Consider the following 18,987-nt stretch of genomic DNA (forward strand, 5'->3'; position numbering starts at 1 on the left):
ACTGCTTTTGCAACGCTGAAGTAAGTTACAAGGGTTAAAAGACGTCCTCAGTTACTTAGGAAAGGTGAGTGGTACGTAGAAGGTTTTATCAAAATACAAAGTGTTCTGAGTTCCAAACAGGTATGACTGAATAGTTTCTCATACATACCTTACTGAAACAGGAGTCTTATAGTGACTTCATCTTTAATTCTGTCTGGTCTCTCTCTTTCAAGACACATTTGCGTTAGAGCGAACTGTTATTACTGCTCTAAGAATGATGATTCCTAGTTACCAGAGGCGAGTGCACCTGTATTAACTCCCTAATAGAAACAAGTTCAGACTGCTCTTGTTCTTCTAACTGTTGTCTGGTACACAAAGACGAAAACAACACAAGCTGTTGCGCTACGTTTATCGAAGTAAGTTGCTCTCCGAAACTGAACAGAGTTCTTTGCAGAGTGCTTGCTGTTGCATAGCACTTAGCTCTGTGGTTTAGAGTCTGTCCTGCTGCACTCCGGGCGTCTTGCTACACCTTCCGTCTCTGTCCTGCGACGGCTGCTAACGGCTGATCATTTTCTACGATCACTTGTTTATACTAAGCCATATACTGTCGTACTGTTTCATTTTCCACTCATCATCATCAGTTATCTGCTATATTAGCAGGTCCTTTGCCTCTCCATTTTCTGCGATCCATTGCTTCCTTCTTAAGGCTGCTGTATGTTGTACCGTCCATCATGTCATCCAGTATCTGGAATCTCTTCCTTCCTCGCTTCCTTTTCCCTTCTACATAACCTTCTAAAACTGTTTTTATCAGTCCGTCATTCTTTCTTAATATATGCCCAATCCAATTTCTTTTTCTTCTCTTTATTACATCTAGTAACTGTCTTTTCTCTCCCACTCTTCTCAGTACCTCTTCATTTCTTACTCTGTCCATCCAACTTACTCTTTCCATTTTCCGCCATGTCCAGATCTCAAAAGCCTCCAGCCTTTCTCTGTCTTTTTTCCTCGTAGTCCATGTTTCAGCGCCATATAGAAGAACACTCCATACAAGACATTTTATGAGTCTCTTTCTGAGTTCTCTGTCCAGACCGCTGCAGAAGATTCTCCTTTTCATATAAAACGCCTCTTTTGCCATTGCTATCCTTGTTTTAATTTCTGTGGTGCACTTCCAGTCGGTGTCTATCCTGCTTCCAAGATACTTAAAATTTTGCACCTGTTCTAGTGTTTCTCCATTCAGCACAATTTTTATTTCCTTATTTCCTCCTATTGCCAATACTTTTGTTTTATTTGTGTTAATTTTCATTCCATATTTTTTTCCGTTAGTTGCAATGGTGTCCACCAAATCCTGTAATTCTTTTTCCACTATTTACTGTAACAAAGTGTTTGAAGTCACGCTGGTACGTTCTGTTGCTGTGTGTTTCCATTCCATGATTAATGTGATTTGAAGAGAAGTAATAAAATGAGCTCTAATATTTCCACTATTGCGCAATTTCCACTATTGATTTCTTAATATCTAGTAAATTCCAACCTCGGTTAGAGTGATTCTCAAACGCGAGTCCTCACTACACGTTCTGTATCGTCTCGATTGCCTTCCTGGCAGTACATACATTTTATCGCACAGCAGGGGTGACTGCTGCGAGCGAAACAGTTTCCCCTCTGTGTGATGACACTATAATGTTGGTTCGTCTGCTTTCTGCCAGTCCTATGTACTATGCGACTTTGCGAGCGTTCCCTCACACTTGGAAGAATTTACAGCCGTGACTCTTAACGTCTACCTCTGTATATTAGAAAAATATATGTATGTATGTATGTTCGTTCCACATCTCCTCCTAAACCTATTAGAAAAATGTAAGTATATATGTAAACAGGGTGTTACGAAAAGGTACGGCCAAACTTTCAGGAAACATTCCTCACACACAAAGAAAGAAAATATGTTATGTGGACTTGTGTCCGGAAACGCTTACTTTCCATATTAGAGCTCATTTTATTACTTCTCTTCAAATCACATTAATCATGGAATGGAAACACACAGCAACAGAACGTACCAGCGTGACTTCAAACACTTTGTTACAGGAAATGTTCAAAATGTCCTCCTTTAGCGAGGATACATGCATCCACCCTTCGTCGCATGGAATCCCTGATGCGCTGATGCAGCCCTGGAGCATGGCGTATTGTATCACAGCCGTCCACAATACGAGCACGAAGAGTCTCTACATTTGGTGCCGGGGTTGCGTAGACAAGAGCTTTGAAATGCCTCCATAAATGAAAGTCAAGAGCGTTGAGGTTAGGAGAGCGTGGAGGCCATGGAATTGGCCCGCCTCTACCAATCTATCGGTCACCGTATCTGTTGTTGAGAAGCGTACGAACACTTCGACTGAAATGTGCAGGAGCTCCATCGCGCATGAACCACATGTTGTGTCGTACTCGTAAAGGCACATGTTCTAGCAGCACAGGTAGAGTATCCCGTATGAAATCATGATAACGTGCTCCATTGAGCGTAGGTGGACGAAACTAAAATGAGCTCTAACATGGAGATTAAGTGTTTCCGGACACATGTCCACATAACATCTTTTCTTTATTTGTGTGTGAGGAATGTTTCCTGAAACTTTGGCCGTATCTTTTTGTAACACCCTGTATATGTATATACGTATATTCGTTCCACCTCTCCTCCTTAACTTCGATTTCAGCCAAACTTCCCATGCACATCTCGAAAACGCGTTGTGGGAGGTAAGAACACCTATCTTCCATGGATGCATGGGAGAGGGCGAAAAAATGATATTCCTTACTGTTAAGTACGCAGAAAACCGCCAGTCCAGTTGATTTCCTGCACGACTGGTGTGTTGTGTGGGTAGTATCGGAACGCGGTGCAGGCAGCACGCATACGGACAGCCACGGCCTTGCAGAGAGAGAGAGAGAGAGAGAGAGAGAGAGAGAGAGAGAGAGGGGGGGGGGGATGAGATGGCCAGGAGGAGGAGATGGACTAATAGAAGATGGGAATAAATAAATCCCAGGCAATACAGAGTACCTCAGCTAGTACATTAATAAAATTTGGCAGGAGTGATGTATCTACACGGTAGTCAATGCGTGAATTGCTGAGTATATGCTGCCTGGGAAGAAGTATCTTTCATAAAGAACAACAGAATCCGAGCGACAAAAATAAATGAAATGTTCACTTAATTGATCAAAATGAACTGGGTCCTTGGTATACTGCTGTGAATGGCTTCACATTATTCAGTAACAACAGTGCCACCACTTATATTAAAAGCTTTTCTCTCAGATTTGTATATAATATGTCTAGTTAATATAGCAATATGTTTTATTACGTTTCGTGAAGTCCTTTGTAGTATCATTTTCGAAAAATTCAGTTTCTCCGTTCATTTACATTGACCTTGTGTGCAACCTACTTCACTGTTTGAACTAGAAGTTCCACTGATGGTCGACCAGATCAAAATTGAATGAGCAATTGCTGTGAGGATATAGAATAAAACATATCCGTTATCTTCCTCTAATACTTGAAAGAATTTCTCCTGTCGTTCAGTTCTTCAAGTAGATGATGAACTGCTTCTATTCTGTTTCGTTTACCTGCTCCAGCGTTTATCCAGTACAGTTTTCGCGTCCGCTAGATTCTTTGATTCGTGATGGATTTTCTAGGATGTAGAAGTCATGACTTGCTAGTCGAGACGTGCCATAGCATACCTTATCATGTCATAACATGACTGGCTGTACACTGATCAGCCAGAAATTACGACCACCTACCTAACGGCCGGCATGTCCACCTTCGGCACGGATATCAGTGACGACGCGGTCGTGGTATGGAAGCAATGATGCCTTGGTAGGCCGCTGGAGGGAGTTGGCACCACATCTGCATACACAAGTCACCTAAGTCCCGTAAATTCCGGGGGACGGAGGACTGTGAGCTCTTTGCCAAATTCAGTCACGTAACGTAGATGTGTTCGTTCGGGTTCAGATCTGGAGCTCGCTGCTGTGTTTCTCGAAGCACCCTATCACACTCCTGATCTTGTGACATGGCGCATTATCTTGCTGAAAAATGCTACTGCCGTTGGGAAACATGATTCTCATGAAGGGGTGTCGTGGTCAGTAACCAGTGTGCGATACTCCTTGGCCGTCATGGTGCCTTGCACGAGCTCCAATACACCCATGGATGCCCACGTGAATGTTACCCAGAGCGTAATGGAGCCGCCGCCAGTTTGTCACCGTCCTGCAGTACAGGCGTCAAGCAGTTGTTCCCCTGGAAGATGACGGATTCGAGCGGTCCCATCGGCATGATGAAGAAAGTATCGGGATTCATCAAGCCATGCAACGCTCTGCCACTCCGCGAACATACATTGCCGATGGTCACATGCCCATTTCAGTCGTAGTTGCCCATGTCGTGGTGTTAACATTGGCGCATGCACGGGTCGTCGGCTGCGGAGGCTCACAGTTAGGAGTGTTCGTTGGACTTTGTGTTCAGACACACTTGTACTCTGCCCAGCATTAAAGTCTGATGTTAGTTCCGCCACAGTTCGCTCCTGTCATGTTTAACAATCTCCCTAGTCTGTGACGTCCGACATCTGTAATGAGGGGCTGCCGCCCAATCCCACGACGTCTGGACGTGATTTCACCTTGGTTTCGCCATGTGCTGAAGACACTCTCCAAAGCACTCCTCGAACAACCTGCAGTTTCCGAAATGCTCGTGCCGAGCCTCCGGGCCATCACAGTGCTTCCTCGGTCAAACTCAGATAGATTGCGCGCCTTCTCCATTTCACACACGGACAGCACGCTCACTGATATTACATGCACTGTTCCTGTATCTGATTAGCACTCATTCCTCTCCAGATGACACTGCTATCGCCTGGAAGGGTTTATACCTATAGTAGGGCTTCTGAAGATAGGCATCTCCGAAGCTGACCTGCGTTCTGTCTTACACCGCAGAGTTTTCCGGCTTTGGGAGACGGAATGGCATAACAGCACGCACAACCAACTGCGTGTCATTAAGGAGACTATGAATGTGAGGAAGTCTTCCATGCAGGCCTCTCGCAGGGAATCAGTTGTCCTCTGCCGGCTCCGCATTGGGCATACGTGGCTGACGCATGGCTACCTACTCCGTCGTGAGGACCCACCTCAGTGTCGCTGTGGCTCCCAAATGACAGTCGTCCACCTCTTGCTGGACTGCCCACTTTTAGCCGCTCTGAGGCAGACTTTCAACTTTCCCAGCACCATGCCTCTGGTGTTGGGCGACAATGCCTCCACAGCAGCTTTAGTCTTACATTTTATCCGTGAGGGTGGGTTTTATACGTAAATGTAGGTTTTAGCGCATGTCCTGTGTCCCTCTGTGTCCTCCATTCTAGTGCTTTTAGGGTGGAGGTTTTAATGTGTTGCAGAGTGGCTGGTTTTCCCTTTTTAATCTCGTGGTTGGCCAGCCACTGTAATCTACTCTGATGTTTTACTCTCTTCTGTTTCTAGCGTCCGTCTGATGTTTCTTGTCCTCTTTTGTTCCTGTTAGTGTTCGTTGCCTTCCCTTCGTTCTTGTAGCTTTTCCTTTCTTTCCGTTTTGTGTTATATGTTTCGTCCGTTTTATTCTCACACTTCTGGCATTGTTTTTTTAGGAACAAGGGACCGATAAGCTCTTAGTTTGGTCCCTTCTCCCGCCTTTAAACCAACCAACCAGCCAACCTATAGTAGGTCGGTGGTTATAATGTTCTGGATGACCAGTGTATGTTGCACTCTATTCTGTTGTAATGGGGGAGGTTTCGTAAACTACTTTATTTGATCAGACTCATTCTACCTCTGTCTCTCACACAGTTATCGTGAAGGGCTAGTACACACTGTCAGCCAATTATGTCGTGCTCAGCACTTGTAGTTATTTCGTGTTCAAAAGTCTTACTTCACCATCAGTGGCCTCATATGGTAGGAAGATGGAACAAAGGCCACACGGTCTTCAATTGGAAAGCTAATTGAAAAGGCGAAGCTTCACTTTCGAAGGCTGATGGTAGTGTGCTAGCGATTTTATTTTATTTCGCTGCAGTGCACTTTGTCGAATGGTGACGGCAGCCTCTCGTGTGTTGCAGCCACATCACGCGGACGACCACGTGGGAGGACCCGCGGAAGACGCTGGCGGCGCAGGTGGCGCAGTCCCAGCAGCAGCAGCAGCAGCAGCAGCAGCAGCAGCAGGCTGCCGACATCATCGCCGGCGCCAGCTCGGGGGGATCCCCACACTCCTCGTCGTCGCCTCAGCCAGCGGGTAGGTTTTCCTGAGTGCTGGTCTAATACATAAACCATTCCACTGTCAGGTACGAGAAGCATAGTTTTAGGACAACTACAGATAAAGGGTTACTAAGTCCTTAAAAGACGCGAGCAGTGCTAACTCCGAGTTTCTACAGTATGAGACAAATATTCAGAAGTAGTTTCATTGTCTACAGTCAATATCTTCACAACAGTGTGTTGGGCACATCGCACTAACAGTGGGCAGCGACAATGCCGTAATACAGTAATCCTGTTACTTTAGGTAACGGCACTCTGTTGTTTGCAGTTTTAAGGTTTTGTCCAAGATACTGAGGCGGCGCAGCGTGCGAGTGTTCAACTCACTTATTGTAGACGGATGCAGATTGTAGCTTATCTCGATGTGAATTAGTGAAAACAGCCTCGCAAGGGGATTGGAAGCGTGGCTCCCATTTTATAGCTTGAAACGGTTAAAGTTAAATATAAATGGGAACTGGTGAAGTGCAATGGCAGGAGGAACAGAATTTATGATGAACTGAATATAGAATTAGCAATATAAAAGAAACTCAAACGTTGGACGTCTAATAATGAACGAATGAATCGAAAACGGGAACGTATGTGAACTAATAGCATAGTGATTTCATTATCGCAGACTATTACACACAAATCCAAGACTTCTTCCTCCCCCCCCCCCCCCCCCCCTTCTCCTTAGTAGTAAAAGTATACGTGTCTACGAATTCCGGAGAAGAAGTTGAGAGAATGGATGAGATAATGTACGTTATTTAAATTTTTAAGGGTGACGAAAATTGTGATAAGCACTCCGTCTGCAGGACACAAGTGGCCCATCGGGACCATCCGACCGCCGTGTCATCGTCAGATTAGGATGCGGATAGGAGGGGCGTGTGGTCAGCACACCGCTCCCCCGGTCGTTGCGATGGTTTTCTTTGACCGGAGCCGCTACTATTCGGTCGAGTAGCTCCTCAGTTGGCATAACGAGGCTGAGTGGACCCCGAAAAATGACAACAGAGCATGGCGGCTGATGGTCACCCATCCAAGTGCCGGCCACGCCCGACAGCGCTTAACTGCGGTGATCTGACGGGAACCGGTGTATCCACTGCGGCAAGGCCGTTGCCGAAAATTATGACGGAAGGCTGAAATTCGATAGTAGGAAAAGAAAGAGAAGGAGCAAATCAAACGAAAGGCGGAACTGTCTGGCACAGGGTATAATTTAATCGCTATTAACCATAGGTTTAAAAATAATGAAAGATGGTTTTGTACGTGGAAGATTCCACATACGTTATACAATGGTAAAACAGAGATTTCGAAAACACTTTTCAACAGTAATACATTTTCGTGGGCAGTTGAGGACTCTAACCATAATTCATTAGTAATGAATTGCAAAATAAAACTGAAGAAACTGCAGAAAGGTAGAAAATCATCAGATGAGACCTGAATAAACTGAAAGAATCGCTGATAGTGCAGAGTTACAAAGGAAGCCTTGTACAACAATTGACTGAGACGCAAGAACACAATTCAAGGCGAATGGGTAGCTTAGAGAGAAGATACGGGGTCGCAGAATCAAATAGGATCAATTTTTGGATGACACACGAGATACTCAGTTTCACGAAAAGGAAAAATACGAACATGCTGCAAGCAAAAGAGAAAACAGATGTCTAAGAAGTGAGATACCCGTGTAAAATTATAAAGTAGGATTGGATATAAGAGAAATGCAAAGCTATAAAGCTATGGTAACTGAAAAAAAAGAAATAAAAATTAAAAGAAATCTTTGAAGAAAAGGGAAGCACCTGTCTACAACGCGATTTTGTAAATGTCTCTATGGCAACGCCTCTTCAGTTTTGTAGACGGCTATTGTGTTTGCCTGCACCCTTTGGAGCTTCGCAGTTGAAAGCTGTCATATGCGCTGACAGGTGTCAGGGATTTCCTGAAGTTGACACGACTGTACGAGTAGTAAAGAATAAATGTATTAAAACCTCATGCATGATGCTGCATTTTTCGAACATATCAATGCTTGTGACGTCATATTTCCTGAAGGTGGTTCTTTCCCCGATAGCGATTGTTATTTGACAGTAAGGGATACGTGTACAAAGTTTGGTTGACGTCGGTCCAGTGGTTTAGGACGACACACACACACACACACACACACACACACACACACGCACGCACGCACGCACGCCTTTATATTATATACATATGTTTTTGAAAGTATCTCGCGTGCTACACAGAGCAAGGAAGTCAGGTTTGGTTTGTTGTCGTTGCGTGTAAAACGAGTTCAAAACTAGACAAAAGAGTGCATCACAATGTATAAAATGTAGCTAAAACAAAAGTATTAAGAATGATGAAACATACGATTTGTTGCTCAGAAAAGAGCGGGAATGGTCACGAAGGAAGATTTTTAAAAAAATCATTTTTCTCTCTGTGAATACATGACTTAATCGAATGTTGGACATCAACACACCAAAAGTTATGATAATTATCTCTCTCTCTCTCTCTCTCTCTCTCTCTCCCTCCCTTTGTTTCGTTCAATGTCGGTTATCTCAACGTTTTCGTGACACTCCTTGAACCAATTTTTGATCCACGTTCTTTTCAGCTTGCAACAGAATAGAGCATTATCACAGCAGCAGCCTCTTTTTCGTCCAACATTCCAAACGACAATATTACTGCTCAATATACATGACAAAATTATTAAGCAGTCTAGGGAGGACGTAAATAATGTTGCACACTATTATTGTGCAATGTTGTTGGCCGTCTAGGGGCCGCTTTAAAATGCGGACGTCGAATGTGAACTGTATTACCTTTTTGTTATGACTAGACCATCTATCGAAGTGCAGTTGGAGGCTGCGGAGAAGTCCTATGTGGGAGATTGCCTGAGACTTAAGAGTAACGTTTGTGATAAGAACCAGCGATCACTATTTCGCAAGTACATGATAATCAGTACTTAACGGGCTAAGCTGAGGATCAGAGAACAGAGTGCAGATGTAGCGTCACCTTTGCAAGAGGATACAGTTACAGGGAATCGTCTGGACAGCACATACACACACACTTTGAGAGCTGATGCGGCACCTGTGACGGGAGACGTGAGGTCACCACTGTTGCTGCGTACGTGACAGAACGCCGCTGCCGTGACGCTCGTCAGATACAGCTTCACAGAAGTCGATAAGATTACAGGTACCGCGCCGCGAGCTCGGAGGAAAACATCGATCGGCGCTGATGGAAAAAGCGCCCTGTTTTCCTCTCCAGATGCGATAAGCGATAAGACCGCGGAAGCAGTTTTCTCTGAAACCACTTACTTCCAGACGGAGCTTAAAAGCCGAGACATCGCGCGACTGAAGTGCAACAGTGTAAATAGTAGCAGATTATTCGCTCCGATTACTGTGTGCGCATTATCCTTCTCGAAAATCTTTGATAGTCTCCGTAGACTACATTGATGTAGCTAGGTGCATTCATTGTGTGTATAGAGGAGCAGAGCGCGTTAGTAACACGCGTGGATGTTAACTTTCCGGCGTATACTGCTGACGAAACCCGAGAGTGTTTCCAAACATTTGCAGTAGCGTCGAGTGTCACCATCTTCTCCCAAAGTTTCGAGACATAGGGGTTGTAACCCAGTTTGCTCGCAGAACGACGGTTTTCCCCTCCCCCTTCCAGTGCTATTAACAGCTGATGCAAACTGGGTTGGGTTGTTTGGGGGAAGAGACCAAACAGCGAGGTCATCGGTCTCATCGGATTAGGGAAGGATGGGGAAGGCAGTCGGCCGTACCTTTTGAAAGGAACCATCCCGGTATTTGCCTGGAGCGATTTAGGGAAATCACGGAAAACCTAAATCAGGATAGCGGGATTGAACCGTCGTCCTCCCGAATGCGAGTCCAGTGTAACCACTGCGCCACCTCGCTCTGTGATGCAATCTGGGTAAAAGGATATTTTTGGCTCAGAAACGGGCGGTTCGGACAATAAGTGGTGAATGTTTACGAACCTCTTGTCGAGCCCTGTTAACGAGTCTGGGTGTTTTAACATTGGCCTCTCAACATACGTATATTCCTTACTGTCATTTCTTGTTAACAATATTAGCTTGTTCCCAAGAATAAGCAGCTTTTACTCAGTTAATACTTGTCATAAATCAAATCTGCATTTGGACTAGACTTCCTTAACTCTTGGGCAGAAAGGTGTGCAGTATACTGCTGCATCCATTTTCAATAAGCTACCATTAGCTTTCAAAAATCGTAGCACTAATCAACGCGCTTTCAAATCGAAATTGAAGACTTTCCTCATGGGCCACTCCTTCTATTCTGTTGAGGAGTTCCTTGAAAAATTAAGCTGATTCTTGTTGTATTGGCGATTGCGTTTACTTAAACTTATGGCTTGGCTGTTTTCGGGTTAATAAACATTTTATTTTTCTCTGCTATTACTTTTATGTTGTAATTTCATGTACTGACACGATCCATGAACTTGAAGATTTGCTCCTCAATTTGGTCCTACGGAACTTGACGTGTAAATAAAATAAATTAATTAAAGAAAAGGATTATATTGCCTGGATTTCCGCTATGTTTAAGCCCAGTTTTCTATACTGCCTCACTTTATGAAGCGAAATGTCAAGCCTTTTAAGACTCTGAACAGTGGTTCTTACGTGAAGGAGCCCAGACTCCCGTTCAGTCATCCTCACTCTTCTGCTTCCTGATTTTTTTAAATTCATGAAGGCCAATGGTCTGTTTCACTCTTTAGTCTACTTTCACTTTCTTCCTCCAGACCTCGATTTCTGTCCTCGTAGAGATCAGACTACGTTAACGGCTCATCATTGAAAGAGAAACGAAGACAAGTCGGCTAACTCACTGAAATGGCGTAGGATGGAGCACACTATATATTTGAAGGTGCGTTTACTGTGGCTTTATTTTACGACAATGGGAGACTGCAGTAGTGTTGCCACTATGTGGCTGTAGTACACGCAGTATTTCCGTGTGACTCGGCAATATTGCTGATTGAGCAGGGTGTTGCTGCGGTGTGGCCGTTGTTGTCCGCCTAGGATGGAGAAGAATGATTCGTATGGCCGGACCAAATCTCCCTCTGTCCTTGTAAATGCTTCTCTTTCACTGTCGCACTTGCTTCCTCTTTTGACGCCGAAAACGCTGCTGCGCTTAGGTGTAGGCACATAATTTTTCCCTTGGCTACAAAACTGGAGAAGGATATAAATGAAAGGACTCATAAAAATGTGAAGTATGTACGACCAGAGGTATGAAACGCAGGAAGTGATGTATACGAAGACCATAATCTGAGAAAGTACAATTGACTGACTGTTCCCAATGCATACGCGATCACTGACTGATAACGATTTTTGCAGTGCGGATTTGTGAACTGCACTTGAATAACCATTTTCTCTTACTCCCACCCAACAATGTCGTACTACTTCTGCTTGATACTGTAAGAAATTTAGATCCATTACATGATAGTACAGATTAAAAGTACAACAGTGACCTTTTATTAATGCCAACATTTTGTTGACACAGGCGTTAAGAGATGTGCGTGGGTACTTGAGGAACAAGACAGAACATGCGCGAAAACCCAGTACAACCGAATACGCTTAGTGGATGATATCACACCAGAATATTGCAAGGTAGTTAAGTAGGCATATATCGATTGTGACAGTCATCTGGGAACTTTATAAAGCAGGTATTGCCGTTTTGATGTTTGTTGCTAAGATCAAGCGCTTTCATTGCAGGTATGTCTGAATTCAAATAATTAATTATCTGTTACAGTGGAGCTGTTTATAGTGTACATTTGTATTCTCTGTTCACTGACAACTATGTACTCTTTTTTTGTAGCATCAGTAGTCCAGGCTTGAGAATAAACCAGTTGAGTCGAAACTAGTCGAAAAACGTGTGTTGTACAACTGGCATATTTGTTAAACCCCTCATGAAATGATATTTTAAATCTCTAAAAAGTTTATAGTTTGACGTAATGTCACTGTTCAAGCATATACGAGAGCGCTTCAAAAAGGGAGTTACACATTATTATGGAAGGCAAAGTAATTTTTATTGAACGCTGCGCTAATCCGTGAATGAAAAACCTGCTCCTTGGGCGCGACGCCATTACGGAACCGATGTGTGAATGTCCTCATCGTCGAAAGATGACTCTCCCCTCCCCCCACCCCTCTCGATATTGTCATAGCTTGCCGAAAAAATGGGAATCGCATGGTGCAAGATATGGGCTGTGTGGTGGATGAGCATCGCCCAAGTCTTCGTGGCTTTGGTCGAATTGTTGGCACCATTCCACTATGGCTACACGCGCCGTTGAATTTGTTCCATATACTGCCAGAACTTCATGGCGAATCTGTGAGCAGTATAGACGTTTCGCCCACAAGACTCGTACTGTCCCGCGTACTTCAACTGTGAAGTGGGTTTGCAGTTGCCACGCCATTTCAGTCGCTCACTGTGATATCCGAGCCGCAGCAGAACTCTCTCTTCAGAAAACCTGGTACATTTCAATGCTCCACTTTTGTTGCGTAATAGTCTTAAACTGGAACTATATCGGTAACTTACTTTTTGAAGCCACTGCGTAAGACCGAGTGCGAGGTTCGTGGCCGCACTGTAGGAACAAGCCCAACATTCATCTAAAGTTGTTCTGGGATATCGGGTAAACTATGATTATTCACGACAGCCAGCGTGTCTAACCGTTTTGTCGTTCGGTTGAGTTACCTGCGAGGCTACATAGTGTGTTGTTGCCACAGTTGCGACTGAAAATAATATTTTGATGTCTTGTATAACGAATAAAACTTCTTAAGCAAACACTTTCAGTGGGGGTATTATACAGCTTTGATTTCAGCTCGATTGGCGGCACTGTAAGACAAGCAGCAGGTGCAAGAAATCAGACTGATCAGTGGTAGCCATTTGCGTACGAGTTGAAAACGAGGAGCAAACTTTCTGTCTCTGCGCGTTATCTAGACGTGTTGACTACATGGCCCTAAGTCTCTAAATGCCACTGGACGTCAGGCAACCCGCGTAGCTTCTCCACGATCTGCCTAGCTGTCAACAAATGATCAACCACACGGTTATTGTTTAACACCGTTTTCATTACCATAGAGTTAACCGCACAAAACAGTCCAATTATTGTTGTATGTAAAAGGTAAAATTGGTGCCTCACCACGTCTTTCCTCCGATGGACATGGACACTCCGAGGAGTCGCCACCTGCTCACTTCGCAGAGCTTCTCCCCTTACGGTACTAGCGTATTTGCGGGGCTAGTCGTCGTTCCTCTGCTTCGCACACCCGTTTACGTTTTCGAAGAAGGAAAAAAAGGTTTCCCACAGCCATTGGCAAATGCTACTACGCTACTGGCCATTAAGATAGCTACACCACGAAGATGACGTGCTACAGACCCGAAATTTAACCGATAGGAAGAAGATATTGTGAAATGCAAATGATTAGCGTTTCAGAGCATTCACACAAGGTTGGCGCCGGTGGCGACACCTACAACGTGCTGACATGAGGAAAGTTTCCAACCGTTTTCTCATACACGAACAGCAGTTGACCGGCGTTGCCTGGTGGAACGTTCTTGTGATGCCTCGTGTAAGGAGGACAAATGCGTACCATCACGTTTCCGACTTTGATAAAGGTCGGATTATAGCCTATCACGATTGCGGTTTATCGTATCGCGACATTGCTGGTCGCGTTGGTCGAGATCCATTGACTGTTAGCAGAATATGGGATCGGTGGGTTCAGGAGGGTAATACGGAACGCCGTGCTGGATCCCAACGGCCTCGTATCACTAGCAGTCCAGATGACAGGCATCTTACCCGCATGGCTGTAACGGATCGTGCAGCCACGTCTCGATCCCTGAGTCAACAGATGGGGACGTTTGCAAGACAACAACCATCTGCACGAACAGTTCGACGACGTTTGCAGCAGCATGGACTATCAGCTCGGGGACCATGGCTGCGGTTACCCTTGATTGTGCATCAAAGGCAGGAGCGCCTGCGATGGTGTACTCAACGACGAACCTGGGTGCACGAATGGCAAAACGTCATTTTTTCGGATAAATCCAAGTTCTGTTTACAGCATCATGATGGTCGCATCCGTGTTTGGCGACATCGCGATAAAGCACTTTGGAAGCGTGTATTCGTCCTCACCATAATGGCATATCACCCGTCGTGATGGTATGGGGTGCCATTGGTTACACGTCTCGGTCACCTCTTGTTCGCATTGAAGGCAATTTGAATAGCGGACGTTACATTTCAGATGTGTTACGACCTGTGGCTCTACCCTTCATTCGATCCCTGCGAAACCCTACATTTCAACAGGATACTGCATGACCGCATGTTGCAGGTCCTGTACGGGCCTTTTTGGATACGGAAAATGTTCGACTGCTGCCCTGGCCAGCACATTCTCCAGATCTCACACCAATTGAAAACGTCTGGTCAATGGTGGCCGAGCAACTGGCTCGTGACAATACGCCTGTCACTACTCTTGATGAATTGTGGTATCGTGTTGAAGTTGCAAGGGCAGCTCTACCTGTACACACCATCCAAGCTCTGGTTGTCTCAATGCCCAGGTGTATCAAGGCCGTTATTACGGCCAGAGGTGGTTGTTCTGGGTACTGATTTCTCAGGGTCTATGCACCCAAATTGCGTGAAAATGTAATCGCATGTCAGTTCTAGTATAAAATATTTGTCCAATGAATACTCGTTTATCATCTGCATTTCTTCTTGGTGTAGCTATTTTAATGGCCAGTAGTGTATTTATTATTACTGAAAAGTAGTCCGACCGTCACCATCTCGGGAAATAGCTTGCAACATTATAAATGGACGACGTGTTAAACTGTGTAGTGATGTAGTATGAAGAGAAGTATGTGTCGCAAAATATAAACTGGAGGGATTCGCCAGTCTCGGCGACGGCAAAAGTGGATAGGAATCGGTGAGGGGTGGGAAAAGGTCCCACAGCCACAGGAAAGGGGACTGAATCGGGCTACTTTCGCCGGCAGCGGCAATGGCAGCGGTGGCGCCTGGGCGCGCTTCCGCAAGCCGCGCTGCTGCAGGGAGCTGTGGCGGCGGCCCGTTAGGCGCGACTTGGCGCGGCCGTTCACCTCGGCCAGTCAGCAACCTTCACGCGTCCTGCGCCGGCTCGCCGCCCCGCGTGTCAAGGCCATGCAGACTGAAAGCCTACGCCTAGCCTAGCCTAGCCTAGCACATCAGCTACGTTGTGCACACCAAATCCTGCAGCATCTACACCTACGTACATACTCCGCAAGCCACAATGTGGTACACGACAGAGGTTACCTTACTTCATCATCATCTACATCTACATCTGCATCCACATCCATACTCCGCAAGCCACCTGACAGTGTGTGGCTGAGGGTACCTTCAGTACCTCTATCGGTTCTCCCTTCTATTCCAGTCTCGTATTGTTCGCGGAAAGAAAGATTGTCGGTATGCCTCTGTGTGGGCTCTAATCTCTCTGATTTTATCCTCATGGTCTCTTCGCGAGATATACGTAGGAGGGAGCAATATACTGCTTGCCTCCTCGGTGAAGGTGTTCTCGAAACTTCGACAAAAGCCCGTACCGAGCTACTGAGCGTCACTCCTGCAGAGTCTTCCACTGGAGTTTATCTGTCATCTCCGTAACGCTTTCGCGATTACTAAATGATCCTGTAACGAAGCACGCTGCTCTCCGTCGGATCTTCTCTCTCTCTTCTATCAACCCTATCTGGTACGGATCCCAAACCGGTGAGCAGTATTCAAGCAGTGGACGAACAAGTGTACTGTAACCTACTCCCTTTGTTTTCGGACTACATTTCCTTAGGATTCTTGCAATAAATCTGTCTGGCATCTGCTTTACCGACGATTAATTTTATATGGTCATTCCATTTTAAATCACTCCTAATGCCTATTCCCAGATAATTTATGGAAATAACTGCTTCCAGTTGCTGACCTGCTATATTGTAGCTAATTGATAAAGGATCTTTCTTTCTTTGTATTCTCAGCACATTACACGTGTCTACATTGAGATTCAATTGCCATTCCCTGCACCATGCGTCAATTCGTTGCAGATCCTCCTGAATTTCAACACAATTTTCCATTGTTACAACCTCTCGATATATTACAGCATCATCCGCAAAAAGCCTCAGTGAACTTCCGATGTTAACCACAAGGTCATTTATATATATATATTTATCGTCAATAGCAACGGTCCTACGACACTCACCTGCGGCACACCTGAAATCACTCCTACTTCGGAAGACTTCTCTCCATTGAGAATGAGAATGACATGCTGCGTTTCATTAGTTATTACCTCTTCTGTTCGACTCGCAAAAAGAACGAGGGAAAAACGACCGTCTATATAGCTTCCTACGAGTGTTAATTTCACTTATCACATCTTAGCGTTCCTCAGCCGAAATTTACGTTGGCGCCAGGAATTGTTCTCCAGTCAGCTCCAAATGCCGGTTCTCTAAATTTTTTCACTGTTTCCCGAAAAGAACATCGTCCTCTTTTCCAGGGGCTCCCATTTAAGTTCAAGTATCTCAGTAATACTTGAGTGTTGATCAAACCTGCCGGAACAAACCTAGCACCCCACATCTGAACTACTTTCATCTGTTCCTTTAATAATGCCTGATGTGGACTCCACATTCCAGCAGTACGCCAGTAAGGCTTGCAATAGTGTTCATTACGCTGTCTCCTTTACATAAGCACACTTACCAAAATTCTCTCAAAAAATCGGAGTCGATCATTCGCCTTCCCTGTTACCGTCCTTAACTGTTCGTTCCATTTCATATCGCTTTGCAGCTGTGTGCATACCTATTTAATAGACTGACAGTATCAGGTAGCACACTGGATTGTTTTATCTGCTCGTCTTCATTAACTTACATTTTTCTAAGTTTCAAAATAATTCAGCCACTGTAGCGTAGGGAGAAAATTTTAGTGACTGCGGAAAAAATCACGAAGGAAGTCTCACAAGTTCCAATGTTTTTCCACTTCTCTTCCTTATAAATTTGAACGATCTTCCACGTAACTATCAACAACCAAAATAGGTGGTTTTTGCAGACGATACTAGTTTGTTTATTTCCACGTCAAGTTTTGTAGGACCAAACTGAGGAGCAAATCTCAAAGCTCATGGAACGTGTCGGTACATGAAATTACAACATAAAAGTAATATCAGATAAAAATAAAATCTTCATGAACCCGAAAAAGTCAAGCCATTAAGTTTAAGTAAACGCAGTCAACAATACAACAAGAATCAGTTTACTTTTTCAAGGAACTACCCAACAGAATAGGAGTGACCCATGAGGAAAGTCTTCAATTTCGATTCGAAAGCACGTGGATTAGTGCTAAGATTTTTGAAGTCTAATAGTAGCTTATTGAAAATGGATGCAGCAGTATACTGCACACCTTTCTGCACAAGAGTTAAGAAAGTCCGATCCAATTGCAGATTTGATTTCTGAAGAGTATTAACTGAGTGAAAGCTGCTTTTTCTTGGTAATAAGCTAATATTGTTAACAAGAAATGAGAGTAAGGAATATATGTATATTGAGAGGCCAATGTCAGAATACCAAGACTCGCGAACAGGAGTCGTCAAGAGGTTCGTAAACATACACCACTTATTGCCCGAACCGCCCGTTTCTGAGCCAAAAATATTCTTTTAGAATGGGAAGAGTTACCCCAAAATATCATACCACACGACATAAGTGAATGGAAAAAGCGAAGTAGACTAATTTTCGTGTCGAACGATGACACTTCAGATACCGTTCGAATGGCAGCATTAACTCTTTGAACGAGATCCTGAACGTGGGATTTCCACGACATTTTACTACCTATCTGAACACACAGAAATTTGAACCGTTCAGTTTCACTAATCAAATGCCCAGCCTGTGAAATTAAAATGTCAGGTTTCGTTGAATTGTGTGTTAGGAATTGTAAAATTTGTGTCTTACTGTGATTTAGCGCTAGTTTATTTTCTACAAGCCATAAACTTAAGACATGAACTGCACTATCTGAAATCGTGTCAATGTTGCACACAACATCCTTTACTACCAGGCTAGTCTCATCATCAAACAGAAATATTTTAGAGTTATCCTTAATACTAGAGGGATATCATTTATGTAAATAAGGAACAGGAGTGGCCCCAACACTGATCTCTGGGGCAACCGCCACTTGACTGTACCCCACTCAGACCCCACATCACAGCCATTATCGACGTTGTGAATAATGACCTTTTGCTGTCTGTTGCTAAAGTAAGAGGTGAACCAATTGTGAGCTACCCCCCGTATTCCGTAATGGTCCTACTTCTGGAGCAATATTTTGTGATCACCATAATCAAACGCCTTAGTTAAATCAAAAAATACACTCCTGGAAATTGAAATAAGAACACCGTGAATTCATTGTCCCAGGAAGGGGAAACTTTATTGACACATTCCTGGGGTCAGATACATCACATGATCACACTGACAGAACCACAGGCACATAGACACAGGCAACAGAGCATGCACAATGTCGGCACTAGTACAGTGTATATCCACCTTTCGCAGCAATGCAGGCTGCTATTCTCCCATGGAGACGATCGTAGAGATGCTGGATGTAGTCCTGTGGAACGGCTTGCCATGCCATTTCCACCTGGCGCCTCAGTTGGACCAGCGTTCGTGCTGGACGTGCAGACCGCGTGAGACGACGCTTCATCCAGTCCCAAACATGCTCAATGGGGGACAAGATCCGGAGATCTTGCTGGCCAGGGTAGTTGACTTACACCTTCTAGAGCACGTTGGGTGGCACGGGATACATGCGGACGTGCATTGTCCTGTTGGA

The 18,987-nt window shown here is 44.6% G+C and overlaps 1 protein-coding gene across 3 annotated transcripts in view; it reads left to right on the top strand.

The window, feature by feature from the left end:
* LOC126249560 (transcriptional coactivator YAP1) overlaps positions 1–18,987 on the top strand; it is a 364,909-nt gene that overhangs the window by 248,020 nt on the left and 97,902 nt on the right. For all 3 annotated transcript variants that reach the window (XM_049951227.1, XM_049951240.1, XM_049951234.1), the window contains exon 2: positions 6,045–6,217. In XM_049951227.1, the coding sequence (XP_049807184.1) occupies positions 6,045–6,217 (173 nt within the window). The remainder of the gene's footprint in view (positions 1–6,044; positions 6,218–18,987) is intronic.

The sequence above is a fragment of the Schistocerca nitens genome, chromosome 1 (assembly GCF_023898315.1).
Source record: "Schistocerca nitens isolate TAMUIC-IGC-003100 chromosome 1, iqSchNite1.1, whole genome shotgun sequence".
Classification (NCBI taxonomy): Eukaryota; Metazoa; Arthropoda; class Insecta; order Orthoptera; family Acrididae; genus Schistocerca; species Schistocerca nitens.